Raw genomic sequence first — 18,081 nt, 5'->3', positions numbered from 1 at the left:
CCTCAATTTATAACCATTCATTTAGTGACTATTCGAAGTTACAACGGCACTGAAAAAGTGACATGGCCGTTTTTCACACTTACGACCTTTGCATCATCCCCAATGCGATCAAAATTCAGACGCTTGGCAACTGGCATGTACTTACGACGGTTCCAGTGTCCCGGGGTCACGTGATCGCCTTTTGCCACCTGACAAGCAAAGTCAATGGGGAAGCCAGATTCACTTAACAACTGTGTTACTAACTTAACAACAGCAGTGATTCACTTAACAACTTAAGTGCAGTTGTGCATCCAGTTTTGGTCACCACATTACAAAAGAGATGTTGAGACTTTGGAAAAAGCGCAAAGAAGAGCAACTAAGATGATTAAAGGCCTGGAGACAAAAACCTGAAGAACGATTGCAGGAATTAGATCTGCCCAGTCTAGAGAAAAGGAGGACTAGGGGTGACATGATAGTATTCCAGTATTTGAGGGGGTCAACTTATTTTCCAAAGCACCTGAAGGCAGGACAAGAAGCAAGGGATGGAAACTGACCAAAGAGAGAAGCAACCTGGAACTAAGGAGAAACTTCCTAACAGGGAGGACAATTAACCAGTGGAACAGCTTGCCACCAGAAATTGTGGGCGCTCCACCTCTGGAGGCTTTTAAGAAAGAGACTGGACAGCCATTTGTCTGCAATGGTATGGTCTCCTGCTTGAGCAGGGGGTTGGACTAGAAGACCTCCAAGGTCCCAACTCTATTCTGATCGATTGAACTGTAGCAAGATTCACTTAACAAACATGTTACTTACTTAACAACTGCAGTGATACAGTGGTCAAAGTTCAGTAAGACTTTCTAATAAGTGGTTTGGAGAAATGAAGGAAAAGATCTGGGCATCACTGCCGTAGCCTGTCTCTTGATGGTAGGCACAAAGGTTTAAATAGCAGTATACACAAACCTGCCATACTAAATGTAACCACTCGGTGGCACCAGGCACTTGTGGATGAAAATAATGTCTTGAGTTTGAAGCGAACAGCACCAACTACTGTAGTAAGACTGCCACGCTTACCAGCAAACAACCTGTAAAAGAGCCAAGGTTGCCTACCCCTGGTATAGGGCCTCCTGCTGTGGGCAGGAGTTGGACTAGAAGACCTCTAAGGTCCCTTCCGACCCTATTATTCTGTTTTAAAGGGCTTGGGACTCCGTCTATGCCATCTGGAGGGAGCTAGGAACACCCTAACCCTGATAACCGATTGGCTCAGATTCTGCAGGCATTTTGTATAGCCTTGAAAAGAGGGCTGTTTTCTCAGGAGTGAGTTCTAGTCCTGCTTTAGACATGAAGGCCGGCTGCATGACATTGGGCCTATCACTAGGAGACTGTGAGTTCTAGTCCCGCCTTAGGCATGAAAGCCAGGTGGGTAACTTTGGGCCAATCAGCAGGTGTTTGTGAGTTCTAGTCCCACCTTAGGCAGGAAAGCCAGCTGGGTGACTTTGAGCCAATCGCCGGGAGAATTGTAGGTTCTAATCCCGCCTTAGGCAGGAAAGCCGGCTGCATGACTTTGGACCAGTCCCTCTGCTTCAACCCAACCTACCTTGCAGGGTTGTTGTTATTGGGAAACTAGGAGGATGGAGGAGGACCAGGCTTGTTCACCACCTTGAGTAGCTCATAAAGTAATAAAGCTGGGATAAAAATTTGATAAACAATAAAATGCCTCTTGGTAAGAATTTTTTCTTTATTCTTTCCCTCCGCGTGGAGTGGGAAAGCGTAAGAAGGCAGGGAGGCCGCCCACTGTCAAAAGAAATAATAGTGCAGACAAAGACAGGTTATTCATATACACACACAAACACACACTCACACCCTCTTAGCCCCTTAAGAACTGAGCAAAGGTTGGAATACCACCTGGGGAAATGCATGCCAAAAAAAAAATATCTTCTCTCTTTTGAAAAGATGTTCAAAGCTTCCTCCCTTTCATGGAATTCCAGGTGAACTTCTAGGGAAAATGCAGCATTCTTGCTGTGCAGATTTCTCTACACACACCAGCTCCCTCCCTTTTGCCCTGGGCCTCCAAAGACTTCAGTCCTGCTGGAGCATTACCCTCCACAACTGTAAGTTGCTGATGGCAGCAGTACAGCTAACTGTGAGAAAAATACTTCAGCCCTAAGCCATGTCCCTCATAATCTTGGCAAGAGGGTGCCAGCACGTTTCCCTGATCCCGTGTGCCCTGCCTGGGCACAGCTCATAAATAAGGGCCTTATTGTCTTTGAGCTCTAGGACGGAGGAGAACATTCAGAAATGTATGTTGGAGAGGCTACTATCAATATTTGAAGGTGGGCCTAACTTCTTGAGAAGGAATACATATTCTAAGCAGATGCTTCGAATGGTTTGCACATTGTTTCAAATAAAGGGGGGGGGAAACCGTTGCAGTGTGATTTTATTATTATGGGCAATGATCAAAGTTAAATCTACATACTAATAAAATGACAGAATAATAAGAGTTAGAAGGGATCTTGGAGGTCTTCTAGTCCAACCCCTTGCTCAAGCAGGAGACCCTATACCATTTCAGACAAGTGACTGTCCAGTCTCTCCTTCAAAGCCTCCAGCGATGGAGCGCCCACGATTTCTGGTGGCAAGCTGTTTCACTGGTTAATTGTCCTCACCGTTAGGAAGTTTCTCCTTAATTCCAGGTTGCTTCTCTCCCTGATTAGTTTCCATCCATTGTTTCTTGTCCTGCCTTCTGGTGTTTTGGAACGTAAGTTGACCCCCTCTCCTTTGTGGCAGACCCTCAAATACTGGAACACTGCTATCAGGTCTCCTAGGAAGTCCTCAGCATCACAATTGACCCACATATTTCTGTTGCTAAGTGAGACCTTTGATAAGTGAGTTTTGCCCCATTTTACATGACCATAGGGATGCTGCAAGTATGAAAAAGGTCCTCAGCACGCTGGCTGAGGAATTCTGGGAGTTGAAGTCCACAAGTCATAAAAGGGCCAAGTTTGAAGACCCCTGAGGTAGGGACTCCACATTTCCCCTCAAATTGGCATCTTCAAGGATCCTGTTTCTCAATCTCTGGAACCAGGGAATCCTGGGAGTTGAAGTCCATACATCGTCAAGAGTGGTTGGGGCTGAGAAACGCTGAGCTGTAGGAACAAGCTTCTACTTGTAGCTTTTATCTTCTCAGCTTAGGATCCACACAGGGCCATCCCTGCCCCCAAGAGAAAACGTGTCTGTCTTCTCTGGTTTTTCAGCCATCTTGTCTCTCAAAGATTCCTTCCTTCCCACTCCAGCAGTTCCTCTTGTTTTGCCTCCAGTTCAAGCTGTCATTCTCTCTCGTTTTGGAACAGGTTTCTAATTAGGTTGATGAGACTAAGGTGAGGCATCCTGTGCTTTGGGTTTCTACCTGTTCACCTGAGAACAGGTGCTGCCCTTTCTCTTCTCAAGGCAGAGAGGGAAGAAAGGACTCAGCAATGCAGGAATGAGTACAGCTAGTTCGGCTTACAACAGGTACGTCATCCCTGAAAAAAGTGGATTTTTCACACTTATGACCATTGCAGTATCCCCAAGGTCACGCTTGGCAACTGACTCATATTTATGACGGTTGCAGTGTCTTGAGGTCAGGTGATCCCGACAAAGTCAATGGGGAAGCCAGATTCACTTAATAACCGTGTTGCTACTTTAACAACTGCAGTGATTAACAAAAGTGACAAGAAAAGTTGTAAAATGGGGCAAAGCTCACCATTTCTCACAATTTTGGGCTCAATTGTGGTTGTAAGTCAAGGACTATCTACAAAAGTTTAAGTCCCAGGTAGATCAACTTGCATTTGAAGCTGTTGACAAAACTCTTGCCTTCCCCAATGTGTGGTCTACATCAGGTAGGCCTGGACCACAGCTCCCATCATCCCCAATCAAGGCCAGATGATTTCCACACATCTATAGCCACACAATTGTTATCCTATAGCCCAGGTGTTCCCAACCTTGGCCACTTTTAAGACCTGTGGACTTCAACTCCCAGAATTCTAGATGACCTCCAAGGTCCCTTCCAACTTTATTATTATTATAATTCCCCAGCCAGCTTGCTGAGAATTGCAGTTCAAGCCCACAGCAACCGATTCTCATTTACAACCCATTTGGCAGCATCCTGTAATCACAGGATTGTAATTTGTTAAGATTTTTTTAGCAAGTTCTCATCAATGCTTTGGGGGAAGATTTGCTTAATGATTGTTTGATTTACTTAAAGACCACAGTGGAAACAATGGTCAGAAATTCAGGTCCGGCAATGTGATAAAACTCATTTTATAACGGCCTGGATTTATAATGGAAATTCCTGTCCCAATAGGGGTCAACTTATTTTCCAAAGCACCTGAAGGCAGGACAAGCAGCAATGGATGGAAACCTATCAAGGAGAGAAGCAACCTGGATGCAAAATCTAGGTCCATTTGCAATGTGGTTTGCTTGCTTTTGGATACGCAGAATGTGTGGATTATATATAGATCACAATGTTTAACAAACCAAGATATAGTCAGAAGGACTCTTCCCAGAATTCTACTGTAGAGGATGACCATTAAAACCAGGTTTGTAACTTGAAGAAAACCACTCCCACAATCAAAACTCAAACAGACTGTGTTTGTCTGAAGTCAGCTTTATTTTCATGCTCTCCAGCTAGAAGCAATGACAACACGCCTTGCTGTAGCCTGAAAAATCATATTTACTGCACAACAGATTTAACCTAGTTACAGGGAAAAAAAGTGGTCAGGGTTCAGGGGCAGCAGCTGCATTTGTTCAGAGAAGGGTCTTTGCAGACACAGCCTTTTGCACAGTTGTCACAGCTGGCTGGGCAGCAGGAGCAGCAGCCTGGAAGGAGTCAGGAAAAACAGGAGGTTAAAATAATGTGAGAAAGGGGGAACAAGTAATCAATAAATCAACTTGGATGCTTGTTGAAGGCATAGAATTGGTTTTCTAGATCAGACTGAAAGTCTGGTTCAATTCCCACATTCAATCTCCATTTGACTCAGTTTCCAAACGGACCAGCCATATTTTGCCCAATTTACACGGCCCAATAAAAAATGTTCAACCAAGAAATTTATTGTAGCTCCAAATATCCATAAAACCTTGTTAGGCTGGTCCAAGACAAGAACATCCTCCTTGCTCAGAATAAAATTCTCCAGAACGCACAGGATTAAACCTCAGCTACATAGCAATTGCATATTCCTGAGAATAAGAGCTGGAAGGGACCTTGGAGGTCATCTAGTCCACCCCTTGCTCAAGGAGGAGACCCTATACCATTTTGGACAAGTGGCTGTCCAGTTCTCTTCTTAAAAGCCTCCAGTGATGGAGCACCCACAACCTCTGAAGGCAAGTTGCTCTACTAGTTGATTGTTCTGTTAGGAACTTTCTCCTTAGTTCCAGGTTGCTTCTCTCCTTGATTAGTTTCCATCCGTTGCTTCTCGCCCTGCCTTCTGGTGCTTTGGAAAATAGGTTGATACCCCCCCCCTTTCTTTGTGGCAGCCCCTCAAATATGGGAACACTAATCCTTTTCTCTAGACTAGCCATACCCAATTCCTGCAACCGTTCTTCCAATGTTTTACATGAACCAAAACTTTAATGTCTTTGAAACTTTTAATATCTTTCAAGAGCGTTCAGTCTGTCCAAACCCATGGACCCTTGTTCACAAGAGTTCCAATGACACCATGGAACTGGTTAGGCTTATATTGTAAGTCTTGTGTCAAATCCAATGACTTGCAACATCTCCTTTTCAAACAAAAAACAGGGATCTTTTAACCGCCAACTGATTTTCTAGGAAATAAGACTTACTTTTTTTACACGAAGTACACTTGCAGTTTTTGCATTTGCAGGATCCATTGCAGGAGCAAGAACTACCTGAGAACGGGAAAGGGAAAGAATAAATGTCGCTGGCCGAAAGGATCACAAACCACACCTGTGAGTTAACCCCTTTTACTAAGAACCAGGTTATCCGATGCAGCAGGGGTCTTCAAACTTGGCCCTTTTATGACTTGTGGATTTCAACTTCCAGAATTCCTCAGCCGAGTTGAAGTCCACAAGTCATAAAAGAGCCAAGTTTGAAGACTCCCTGCGAAACAGTTCACAACTCTCTTCCCATTTGAGCTTTTTTTGCCTGCTTTCCAGGACAATTAAAATTTGTGCAGGCCCTTAAGCAATTAAGACTTGTAATAGCTCAAGTTTGCCATTAAGATGTAGCAGCTGGACAATTTAAACTGCTCTGGGCTTATTGGGGTTGCTAGCCTCATACCAAGGACCCCCCAGGCGAAGTTTCTACGGAAACCCCATTTCTCCCAGCCTTCAGGAGACGATCAAGTAAAGAAATGGATAGATTTGTGGAAAATCAAGTTATTCCTTCAAAGGAACTAGTGGGAAATTGCCAAGTTCGTGGCAATTCTCTTCGTTGCCCAGCCAGTTTTACTCCCACTGTTTGCGGAAGAAAAGCAAGTCGGGAATAAATTAGCAACTGGAAAATCAATTCCCCTTTGAGAACAGAGGCAAAGAGTCTTAAGGGGAAAAAAACTTGCCTTGTTTTATCCTGCATGAACTTTTTAAAAAAATTGAAAACTTGAGCCCAGTATCTCTAAGTTGCAAAAAGCGCTTAAAAAAAGATTTGGGGTCTTAAGATTAAAAGGCTGTAAAAGGTTTAGAAGCAAATCTTTCTGCAAAAACTAGGTAACCTTTTTAGCCTCGTTAAGTAGCAGTTTAAAAAATGTAATTAGTCACCTAGTGAGGAGAAAGGAAATTTGTGGGCATGGTAGTATCTTAAACCAGGATTTGGAGTTTTTTCTATCTGGAGTTTCCGCTAAGGCACCCAAAGAGCTTTTCAAAGTTAAATTTGGGTACCCACCCTACCCCGGAGACAGAGAAAATCCTTCAGGTCAAGCTATGCCTTACCCATGGTTTAACAAACCTAGTTTAATTCACATTAAACCACGATTTAACCGTGGCTTTAAAAGCTACCCAAGGCTGGATTCGCATATGCTAAACCAGAACTAAACAAACTATAGCTTACAGCATGCATTGCCCGCTTAATTGTGAGACAGCTGTGCAGAACAGTGTATAGCAGCTTCTGTCCCTGCGTGGGGAGGGGGGAGATGGGGCTAAGACCCCCCAATTCGAGACCTGGCAGAAACACCCAGAAAAAGCCTGGGCAAGTGCACAAGTCTTTTAAAAAGAAACACGGTTTAGGATCAGTTTGAAGAGGTGGATAAGATGCCCTCGCTAGTGGTCTTTTGTGGGTATGAAATAAAATGGTGACAAAACTGAACTGGTCCCTATTATAGTATCGGAATTAAGTCTACTTCATTTATCAAGACACGTTCATGCCCTGATTTTAGATACTNGTGAAAAAAGTGGACTGTCCGCTCAAATAGTGGACACCTGGCAACTCTGCCCCTGGAAAGCGGCGGGGATCAGGTGGCTCCGTAGCCGAAGAGGGTGAAGCAGAAACGGGCTACCTTCGCTCGCTCGCCCGCCCGCGCGAAGCCACCCCGAAACTTAACACCACTTTACCCCGTGGAGGGAATGTAGGTGCCGGGAGGGAGGGGGGAATCATTGGTTCGAAGCGGGATCTGGGGACCCCGATCTGATGGATCTCCTGGCAGCTGTTGAGGGATCGCCTCCCCCCCCCCACTTTCCTGGATCCTCACTCTGCAGTGGAAGCAACAGGTGGGGCATCCAGGTTGGATCTCTGGGACGTTGATTGAGGGGGGGGGGGAGATCTCTCGGATTTGGACCTTTGGAAAAAGTGCAGAGAAGAGCAACTAAGATGGTTAGCCCTAGTGAGGCCACACCTGGAAGACTGCAGCCAGTTTTGGTCACCGTACTACAAAAAGGATGTTTTTTGGGGGGGGGGAACTTCAGAGAAGAGCAACTGAGATGATCCAAGGCCTGGAGACTAAAACGTGAAGAAAGGTTGCGGGAATTGGGTATGGCTAGTTTAGAGAAAGGAAGGACTAGGAGTGACATGATAGCAGTCTTCCAGTATTTGAGGGGCTGCCCCAAAGAAGAGGGGGTCAACCTATTCTCCAAAGCACCTGAAGGCGGGACAAGAAGCAAGGGATGGAAACTAATCAAGGACAGAAGCAACCTAGAACTAAAGAGAAGCTTCCTAACAGGACAATTAACCAGTGGAACAGCTTGCCACCAGAAATCGTGGGCACTCCATCGCTGGAGGTTTTTAAGAAGAGACTAGACAGCCATTTGTCTGAAATGGTATAGGTTCTCCTGCTTCAGCAGGGGGGCTGGACTAGAAGACCTCCAAGGTCCTTCCAGCTCTATTCTGATTGATTTGCAAACACCCACGTGGGGATTCCCTCCGATGTGACCTCCTATTCTGTGGAATGGGACTTTTTCCTACATGGGGGGGGGGGGAAGAGTCCTGCGCTCCCCTCCCTCACTAAACTGGGAATGTCCATCTCCTCCGGATTTGTATGGCAGGATCCAGGCAATGGGGCTTCTTTTGTTAGACCAGAGTAATATTTAATTTTTTTAGGCATTTATGGATCAAGATGATCAATGGCTTTGCTTTGAGGTCTCTTGATTGTTTTTTTTTTCCTTGTTCACAACAAGCTTGCAAGGTCGGAAATATTCCAGGGAGCTTCCATAGCTGAGCATGGATGAACCTCACACGGGCTAAATCATCAACCTACTGGTTCCCAATTAAAATTAAATCAAACAAGGTTTCTCGTAGATTTAACCCTTTCCCCCCAGTGCTTCATCTTAACTAATCAGCCTTTGAGCTCAGCAAATTTGGACTTAATGAGGACTTAAATGTGAAAGCATCTGGTTTGTTTGTTTTTAAATTAATTTTAAATAATTTTTAAAATCCCAAAAGAAAACAGGGCCTGTATGGTTTCCATGTATTTATTTTACCATGCTTTTTAAAAAGATATACGCAAAATAGAAAAGAAACAAACAAAAAGCCTTAAAATACCAAAATGAAGCAATCAACAAACTAAATGAAAAGAAGGGGGAAAACATGACAAACTATTCGTGCCTTTCATATCTCTCCAACATTAATCATTAAACTTTCTAAATCAAAAAGCGTAAATAAGACTCTTGTTGTAAAATGCCATGGAGCTGGTGCCAAGCATACTAGGCCAGTTTTTGATGATTAGGTAAAAGTTGCCTGTTCAAAGAAAATCACAAATATTCACCACTATTGCATAAATTACGTGTCTTTCAAATCCAATCACTATCGGATATACTACTACTTTTGTAGTTTGAGAAATTAAACTACTGTAATTCTCTTAGCCCATATCCCAAGGTATTTTATATGCCTACAAGTTGGAATCTGATTAAGTTTGAGGAATTGGCCCTGGAGAAAAGGAGAGAGAATAACAGAATTGGAAAGGACGATTTACGTTAGTGTCTTGTGATGAATTAGTCTTTGGATGGATGGATGGATGGATGGATAGAAGATACAGATGGATGATAGGTAATAAGACAGACAGACAGATAGATATGGTGGCAGACATCACACACAGAGAGAGAAAGAGAGAGAGAGTGTGTGTGTCTTGATGGCCCAAAACACAGTGAAGCCGTTTCCATCTTTCCTGGTCAAACTATGGCTTTACAACAGTGTGCAAACTTCCCTCTCCTCATTCAGACGGCTTGCCGCAACCACTAGAGTGGTGTGCAGCTGTTAAGCCCACCTCCTTTTGCACATGACAATACAAACAACACTGCTTCCCTCCCGAAAGTGGAGTGCAGTGCGCAAAAGAGACACGTGGGTTGATGCTGAGTCAAGCGTGAGTCAGCAGATAAAGCTTTAGTAGTTAGCAAACAATGACAGCACCCAGCGCCTGTTTTAATAAGTATGGGCTTCCTGGAACTTCAGAAGGAACATCGCTTTAATTTTCCAGGTTGGATATTCTTGGTTTTTAATTGATTTATTTAAGTATCCCTCTTCCCTGGAAAAGTCCATGAGCTCTTTGTGTAAAAGAAATCATACAGTTTCATAGGGCATTCAAACAACACCCAACAGTTAAAAACACTATTCAGACGGTGCAGTTGGGGCTGTGTTTGCACAGCTCACTTAACTTGGTTACTGAGTTATCCCCTTTCTGGGTTTGGGCAATAATTAGTGAAGGCAGGCTGGGTTCTCACAATCTGCTAACCAGTAAAGGTATTGACCAATGTTACAACTAAACAATCATGAATATAGGTACTCCTCGACTTAACAACAGTTTGTTTAGTGACCATTCAAAGTTACAACGGCACTGAAAAAAGCGACATGGCCATTTTTCACAGTTAACAGCCTTTGTAGCATCCCCGTGATCGTGTGAACAAAATTCAGACCAATCAATCAGAATAGAGCTGGAAGGGACCTTGGAGGTCTTCTAGTCCAGCCCCCTGCTCAAGCAGGAGTCCCTATCCAGGGGTAGGCAACCTTGGCTCTTTTACGACTCGTGGACTTCAACTCCCAGAATTGACTCCCACTCCCATTTTGTGTGTCCTGAATACTTTCCATGTTATGACCAGGGTGATAAATCATGTTTTAGGAAGAATTTGGGGTTTGGGGTTTTGGTACAGCTGTACCACAGCTTGCAGAGGAAAGAGGGTGGCTGTTAAATGTGGACGTCCTGTCCTGAAATCAAGACTGACCCTGTTTAGCAAAGCTTTTGCTGCATAGCTCTGGGAATAAGCGTGAAGATCCTTGGCAACATCAGCCAACACGCAATGTAAACCTGTGGCTTGAGGGGAGTGTTTGGAGATTAACGACTAGGAATTTGATTGGATAATGGTTAGCTAGCATTTTTGGCATGCACCTCTCCAGAAGATACAGAAAGTTCTTGAAAACCGATTCAAAACATGCTCAAGGAGAAGGCGAGAGCAAGGAGGGAGAAAGGACTTGATTTTCTTATCAGGAGAGGCCCACCAGCCACCTTACAGAAAACTCTGGTTTATCTGCTCCACAAGGATGAGATTCTGTCTTAAAAGTTCAGACTCTCCTTGGCAAACAAGAAAAGGAGGAAGATAGCTGTGGAATGAATGAAATCAAACCCAAACAAATCACCCAAGACGGCACTGTCATAGGCCTAAAGATATTTACTCATGTAGTAGGCTGTATTGCTATTATCTTTCTCATCTTCTCATCTTTCCTACTATCTTCTCCTATCCTAATGATTTATCATTTGCTGGTATCTTATGATTAATGATTGTAACCATGATTTATGATTTATGACCTATCATTTGTTGTTTGTAGTACACTGAGAGCTTAGGCACCAGAGACAAATTGCTTGTGTATCCAATCACACTTGGCCAATAAAGAATTCTATATTCTACTCTACTCTACTCTGTTCTATTCTATTCTATTCTATTCTATTCTATTCTATTCTATTCTTTCTATTCTATTCTATTCTATTCCTTATTTCTATTCTATTCTATTCTATTCTATTCTATTCTATTCTATTCTATTCTATTCTATTCTATTCTATTCTATTCTATTCTACATAAAGAGAACTTACATTGCTCTCAAAGCTAAACTCATTTGGTCTCTTTCTCCTGCTGACCAAACTCCTCAAACCTCCAAGATAACTTTAGGTGCCCCGATCCCCATGTGCAAAATTAGAAGGGGGAGGGCTGATATTTTTTTTTTTTTTCTTTTTTTTCTTTTTTGTGGAACTTCGTGTCCTTGTCGATGTACTGAGTCCATATTCTTTCTTCAAGTCTCTTTTTCAACTTAGAAAACACCCACCAACGTTGTCAAACACGACTGTTTTTGCATGTCGACTCAACTTTTCCGTGGATGTTAACACCTGAATACTTGTGTTACCTCAGGGTGTAAAGGCAACGTAAGCAAGACCGTTGTTAAGTGAATTTTATGACCTTTCTTGCCACAGTTGTTAAGTGAATCGCTGCAGTTGTTAAGTTAGTAACACGGTTGTTAAGTGAATCTGCCTTCCCCATTGACTTGGTTTGTCAGAAGGTTGCAAAAGGGGATCACGTGACCCTGGGACACTGCAACCGTCATAAGTACATGCCAGTTGCCAAGCAATCTGAATTTTGATCACATGACCATGGGGATGTTGCAGTGGTCACAAGTATGAAAAACGATCATATGGCACTTTTTTCAGTGCCGTTGTAACTTCAAACTGTCACTAAACAAGTAGTTGCCAGTGAAGGACTGTTTGTATTAGCATTCAGCACAGGTGGTTCGCTCTAAAAAGGAGTAGATTCAGGATTCTCCATGTTTCTCAACCTTCCATAATGTTTTTCCTCCACTTCTCATTTTGCATGTCCGAAAAAATATGTGGCGGGATATTTACACCCTAAAACTTCACCTGAAAGGACCTCAAGCTGAGGTAAATATATCTTGGATCACAAATCAGAATTTTCCCCCTTATGGTAAAAGTCCTAATTCAACCAATTTCCCTCTACAGGATGCCAGGAAAGGTTTAAAAGCCTGGGGGAGAAAGGGCTAGCCACCTATCCAGTGGGCCACCAAGTCAAAACATGGCTTACTTTAGCCCAGAAATGTCCAATCTTGGCCACTTTTAAGACTTGTGGACTTCAACTCCCAGAATTCCCTGGCCAGCAAATAAATATTGTACTCTAGTAGTGGGCAACCAGGGTGTTTAATTTATAGCTGGAGTGCATAATTCATTTAATCAAATTAAAGAATTAGCTAAAGTTATACGACATGTTGATTAGCTTTTAGTTTTTAAATGTTTATTTTTCTGTCAAGTCAGTATTGACTTTTTGTGACTGCCTGGACCTGTTCCTGCACTTTTTATGCCAAGATTTCTGGAAGTGGTTGATCCTGGTTGCCGTCTTGTTAACTCTTGAGTGGGAGTGACTGGCCCGTAATCATTCATCTGGTTTCATGCCTACGGGAGGATTAGAATTCACCGCCTCCTGCTTTCCAGACTAGTGCCTTAAGTAACCGCTACTCCAAACTGGCTCTCAAATTATGCAAAGGCACCCTGACAAAAAGATAAGCTCAGATATGCGAATCCAGCATAATCCTAGTAGGTGGCTTTCTTTCTTTCTCACAGGATACTCAAAGTAGGTCACCTTAGCATCCCAGTTAGGCCTGATTGGAACCAGAAAGAGCAACAAATTTGCTTGAAAAGTCAGAATCTTGTCAGGTTTTCGTGTTGTCCGTTTGCTGTAGAGAATATTGCTTTTTTTTTTTTTCCAAAGGGAAATTGCCATGCTGGAAAATAAAATGGAATCTTCTCACTTCTTTTCCCATGGAACCTCTGGGCCCACCTATAACTGACAGGCATTTTTAGGAGATCAAGAATGGGATTTAGAAGAGCAGCCTGCCTAAGGGAGAAGACTAAGATGATGTTCTGGGCTTCAAGAGGTATCTTGGAATCCATTCACTACGATTCACCTTCTGGTAAATTTGGTTTGTAATGGGCATCCCTGACATAAACAGGACCCATAGGAAGGTGGGTCAGAACAAGTCAAGATGGTGGCTACCACTGTGCTTGAGGCCTCTTCCCTTCACGTGCCTCACAACACACATAAAAAAGGGACTGAGCTCCAATCTCATGGTTGTGCCCATTATCTTGACTTTTTTTGACCTCCAACAGACACCCCTCCCCTTGACTGACACCCAGGAGCCCAGTCCAGTTCCACCCTCCTGCCATCCTATTGTCAAAATTCCAGGTGTGCCATTAATTGAATAAGTATTGCTCTCACGTTCCAAAAACCAAAAAAGACACACTGAGTTACTCCAGTTTCTTTTATGGTTCCTCACTTATGGACAGACATCTTGTCAAATCGAAGAATTGATGTTTTCAAATAGTGGTTGTTGGAGAAGATTCTTGCGAACCCCTTGGACTGCAAGGAGATCAAATCAGTCAATCTTGAAGGAAATCAACCCTGACTGTTCTTTGGAAGGACAGATCCAGAAGCTGAAAGTCAAATACCAAATGAGAAGACTCCTTGGAAAAGACCCTGATGTTGGGGAAGATGTAAAGCAAAAGGAGAAGAGGATGGCACAGGATGAGATGGTTAGATGGTGTCGTCAACACAAGGAAAATGAATTTGGGCAAACTCTGGGAGACAGTGGAAGAGGGGGGTGGGGTGGGGGGCTGGCATGCTATGGTCCATGGGATCACGAAGGGCTGGGCATGACTTAGTAACTGAACAACAACAACAACAAATGGAGAAGGAAGAGCTCCTTAACTTTGGAAATTATTAGCCTTATAGTTTTGGTAACAACTCTTTCAATGCATCCCCATCAGTATTTCTATCCATGAAGGCATCTAATCGAGAACAGAGAATAATAGGGTTGGAAAGAGACCTTTCTACCAATGCACCATGTTGCTTACTTGAAATAAAGCCAGTGGACACATTTTAGCTATTTAAAATCATTTTATTTTTAAACTGGAGTTAGTACCTTGCAATCGGTTGCCAAAAATTCTGATATCTGAAATATAGCCGTAATAGAACTTCATTGAAGAGCAGATTCCTAACGAATACAGCATCTTGCACCTATTAATGCCTCCTGCAGGTCCCTTGGCAAAGGCAAATGCCAAAACACCACAAACATTCCTTATATACACACATGGCTTTATTACTGTCAGCGTCGTTTACGTTCACAACTAACGGCGAGAGAGCACGCAATAGCAAAAATATAACCGGACATGAACATTACATTTCTGCAGGCAAATATACAGATTTCAAGACTGCCGGAGCCAGCCTCTCTTTACTTGCAGCAGCTGCATTTAGTGGCAGGGGGGCCTTTGCAAATACAGCCCTGGGCACACTTGGCACAGCCCACTGGGCAACAGGAACAGCAGCCTGAAAAGAGAATGGGAAAACTTTAGCCTCTTTTAAACACAGAGAATTCTTAAACCGAACATTCAGTTTAATTCAGAGACTTTTCTCTGAGGTTGGAAGAACAAAAGAGATTTTTTAAAAAAAGAACTTTGTTTTTATATGTGACAACAGCAGCATGCTGTATGCACAGAGATAGAAGACCATAGAATAATAGGATTGGAAGGGACTTTGGAGGTCTTCTATTTAAACCAACCTCCTGCTCAAGCAAAAGATCTTACACAAGGATGGAGCAACCACAACTTCTGAAGGCAGGTGGTTCCACTGGTTAATTGTTCTCACTGTCAGGAAGTTTCTCCTTAATTCCAGGTTGCTTCTCTCCTTGATTAGTTTCCATCCCTTGCTTCTTGTCCTGCCTTCAGGGGCTTCGGAGAATAGGTTGACCCCCCTCTTCTCTGTGGCAGCCCCTCAAATATTGGAAGATTGCTATCATTGCTCTTTTTTTTTTTTGAACTAGACATATCTTTCACATATATCCACAAGGGGAGATTGTCAGAGATGACAAAATTGACTGCTTTGATTTAAAAGAAAGACTTTATCCGGCTTCATTTCTACTTGGAAACCTCTCTTAGATTATTATTATTATTATTTTTTGTTTGACACTGAAATGCAATTTTAACCTTCCTTTCTTGATGGTTAGATTTGTTCACGGTGATAGAAGTCCTGCTCGTTATGATTTATTCTAGTTCAAAGGGTTATTGAGTTTTAGATTTTTTTTATCTGTATCAAAGAAAGTCAAAAGTTTCTTTTTTCTATAGCTTTTATACCTTTGTAATCTTTTTTTTAGCAGTATAGCTTTTAAAGCACTAAGCTTTAGCTCTGTAGCTTTTTTCTACAGTTCCCCGATATTGCTTTTCCCCTACTCCTTTCTCCCTCTTTTTAATTCTTTTTTTCTCTTAAAAGTATTTAGATGAAAAAAAACTTTAAATTATTGTAAAACTTCTTTTTTTTTCTCCTTTCATAGTTGGAGGATAGGGTCGAGTTCACCTTTTTCTATAGACTTACTTCTCCATCTCTACGACCTAAGTGTCTGCAATTCGGGTTTGGTATACTACAAACTTGGTTGCAACATGGCAAATCCAAACTGCCAGACACTTAGACCCGTAGATGAAAAAAGCACATTCCACATAGGAACTTTTTTTTACCTCTTGGCTGGCTCAGGAATTCTGGGAGTTGAAGTCCACGAGTCATAAAAGAGCCAAGGTTGCCTACCCCTGCTCTATTAGATAGCTCAGGGTCTCCAAATCTGATGAAGTTAAGACTTGTAGACTTCAACTCCCAGAATTCCCTAGCCAGCCATTCCCCAGCCAGGATGTAATTGGATCCTATCCATTCACAGGACATTTAATCAGGAAGAAAAAGTGTCCACATTTGTGCCATGGGCTAATAAGTCTGGCATTAACCGTAGTTAAGTATTTAGCAGTAAAGACCACACATGCTCCATTGGGTTAGTTTATGATTCATCCCATCTAAAACAATTTCATTCAGCAATTAAATTAAGCAGCATAATTTAATAACCAGCAATGAAAAGTTGACAGTTTGCCTTTTTTCTTTAAGTAACAGGTTGTTCGCAATTTGGGTATTTGAGTTAGATCATTTTGGAACATACACAAGGCAAAAAGTCTTGGTACGTTGTTGGAACGGTTGGGTGCCCCGTACAGTGCAGATTCGGTTAAACTGAATAAATGATGGGTTACTGGCAAGGATGTCGTGTGAATGCAAGCTGCGCGCATCGTTAAGAAACACAAGAGGCCACCCGTTGAAAGGAGAGAAGATGAAACATTTCGGAATACAGTACTCACTTTTCCTGCAGGATTTGCATTTACAATTTTTACACTGACAGTTGTTGCCGCAGGAGCAGACGCCACCTGCAAAAAAAAAAGGAAGAAAACGATCACCTTCGGAGGCACAAGCAAGACAAAAGGTCACTTTCAAGCACAAACCCGCTTCCCAGCCTTGGCAAGGAACCCCCCCCCCAAGTCAACCCAAGGAGGATTGGAAGGGAGGCTCTGCTTCGCCCAAGCAAGGATGCCCTCGGTGGCTTCTTCACGGGCCCCTAGCTGGCCCTTGGCTACAGCACCCCAAAGTCTGAAAAGAGATGGAAGAAGCAGCAAAGGGAACTTCTGGTTGAGTCCCGGGGCTAAGAGTGCCGCATCTGGAATGTGAGAACGCAGCCACCCCCTCCCCAAGGAAAGCTGGACCCACGAGGGAGAGGCAGCCCCAGAAAGGGGAGCCCGCGTCTCTGTCTCTCTCTTTCTCTTTCTTCCTTTCTCCCTTTTTTCTTTCTTTTTCTCTTTTTCCTTTCTTTCTGTTTTTTTCTTTCTGTTTTTTTCTTTCTCTTTTTCTCTTCTGTTTTTCTTTCTCTCTCTCTTTGTCCCCCTTTTTCTTTCTCTTTTTCTCTTTCTTTTTCCCTCTCTTTTTCTCTTTCTTTTTCTTTCTCTGTTTTTCTTTTTCTTTCTCTCTCTCTTTTTCTCTCTCTTTTTCTTTCTTTCTTTCTCTTTTTCTCATCTTTTTTCCATTTTTTTTCTTTTTCTTTTTCTTTTCTTTCTCTCTCTCTTTGTCCCCCTTTTTCTTTCTCTTTCTCTTTTTCTTTCTCTCTTTCTCTTTCTTTCCCTCTCTCTTTTTCTTTCTCTCTCTCTCTCTCTCTTTCCCCTTTTCTCTCTCCCTCTCTCTTTTTCTCTTTCTTTCCCTCTCTCTTTTTCTTTCTCTCTCTCTCTCTCTCTTTTCCCCTTTTCTCTCTCTTTCTTTTTCTCTTTCTTCCCCCCCCCCTCTCTCTCTCTCTCTCTTTTCCCCTTTTCTCTCTCTCTCTTTCTTTTTCTCTCCTTCTCTCCCTCTCTCTTTCTTTGTCTCTCCCCCTCTTTCTCTCCAAGCCAGGGCAGAAGGGGTGGCGGGGAAGCCAGGCGGAGCCGCACCGCTGAAGCACGAGCAGTCTTCGGAATCCATGCGGGCGCTTTGGGGTCTCCGGGCTCCGGTTGGCGCAAAGAGAGAGAGAGAGAGAGAGAGAGACTCAGGCCAAGAGGCGCATCCAGTGAAGGCGGAGAGCCGCGCACGGCCGCTATTTATTTCCCGCGGGGCGGCGGGTGCAAAAGGCGCCCCGCCCGGTGCACACGGAGCCCGGCGCCCGCCCCAAAAGCCCAGCCGTCGCGGCTCGCCCGGCTGGGAAGCGGAGCGCCTTGCCCTCGGGCCACGGATGCACCTGCCGCGCACGGGCGCCGGGCTCGGGCTCCGCGCTTCCCCCAGGGAGGACCCCAACCCGGACGGACGGACAGACCTGGGGGTGGGAGA

General features: G+C 43.5%; 1 protein-coding gene across 1 annotated transcript; it reads right to left on the bottom strand.

The window, feature by feature from the left end:
- Positions 1-14,512: 14,512 nt before the first annotated feature.
- Positions 14,513-17,824, bottom strand: LOC114923179 (metallothionein-1-like). Its single transcript, XM_029285800.1, has 3 exons — positions 17,709-17,824; positions 16,599-16,664; positions 14,513-14,760 (listed from the first exon to the last, which is right to left on the bottom strand). The coding sequence occupies exons 1-3, from the start codon at positions 17,737-17,739 to the stop codon at positions 14,666-14,668; spliced, it is 192 nt and encodes a 63-aa protein (XP_029141633.1). The 5' UTR covers positions 17,740-17,824; the 3' UTR covers positions 14,513-14,665.
- Between the last annotated feature and the right edge of the window lie 257 nt (positions 17,825-18,081).

The sequence above is a fragment of the Protobothrops mucrosquamatus genome, unplaced genomic scaffold (assembly GCF_001527695.2).
Source record: "Protobothrops mucrosquamatus isolate PMUCROS unplaced genomic scaffold, P.Mucros_1.0 scaffold2282, whole genome shotgun sequence".
NCBI lineage: Eukaryota > Metazoa > Chordata > Lepidosauria > Squamata > Viperidae > Protobothrops > Protobothrops mucrosquamatus.
Note: the sequence above shows the minus strand (reverse complement) of the source record. Positions and strands in the feature narration are given on the sequence as shown.

What these genes read in the sequence shown, in the direction of transcription:
- LOC114923179 (XM_029285800.1), bottom strand. Translation starts at nt 17,739, where the DNA reads ATGGATTCCGAAGACTGCTCGTGCTTCAGCG. An exon ending in AGACTGCTCGTGCTTCAGCG is followed by an intron (nt 16,665 to 17,708) that starts GTGCGGCTCCGC and finishes TTTTTTTTGCAG; the next exon opens with GTGGCGTCTGCTCCTGCGGC. An exon ending in ATGCAAATCCTGCAGGAAAA is followed by an intron (nt 14,761 to 16,598) that starts GTGAGTACTGTA and finishes TTCTCTTTTCAG; the next exon opens with GCTGCTGTTCCTGTTGCCCA.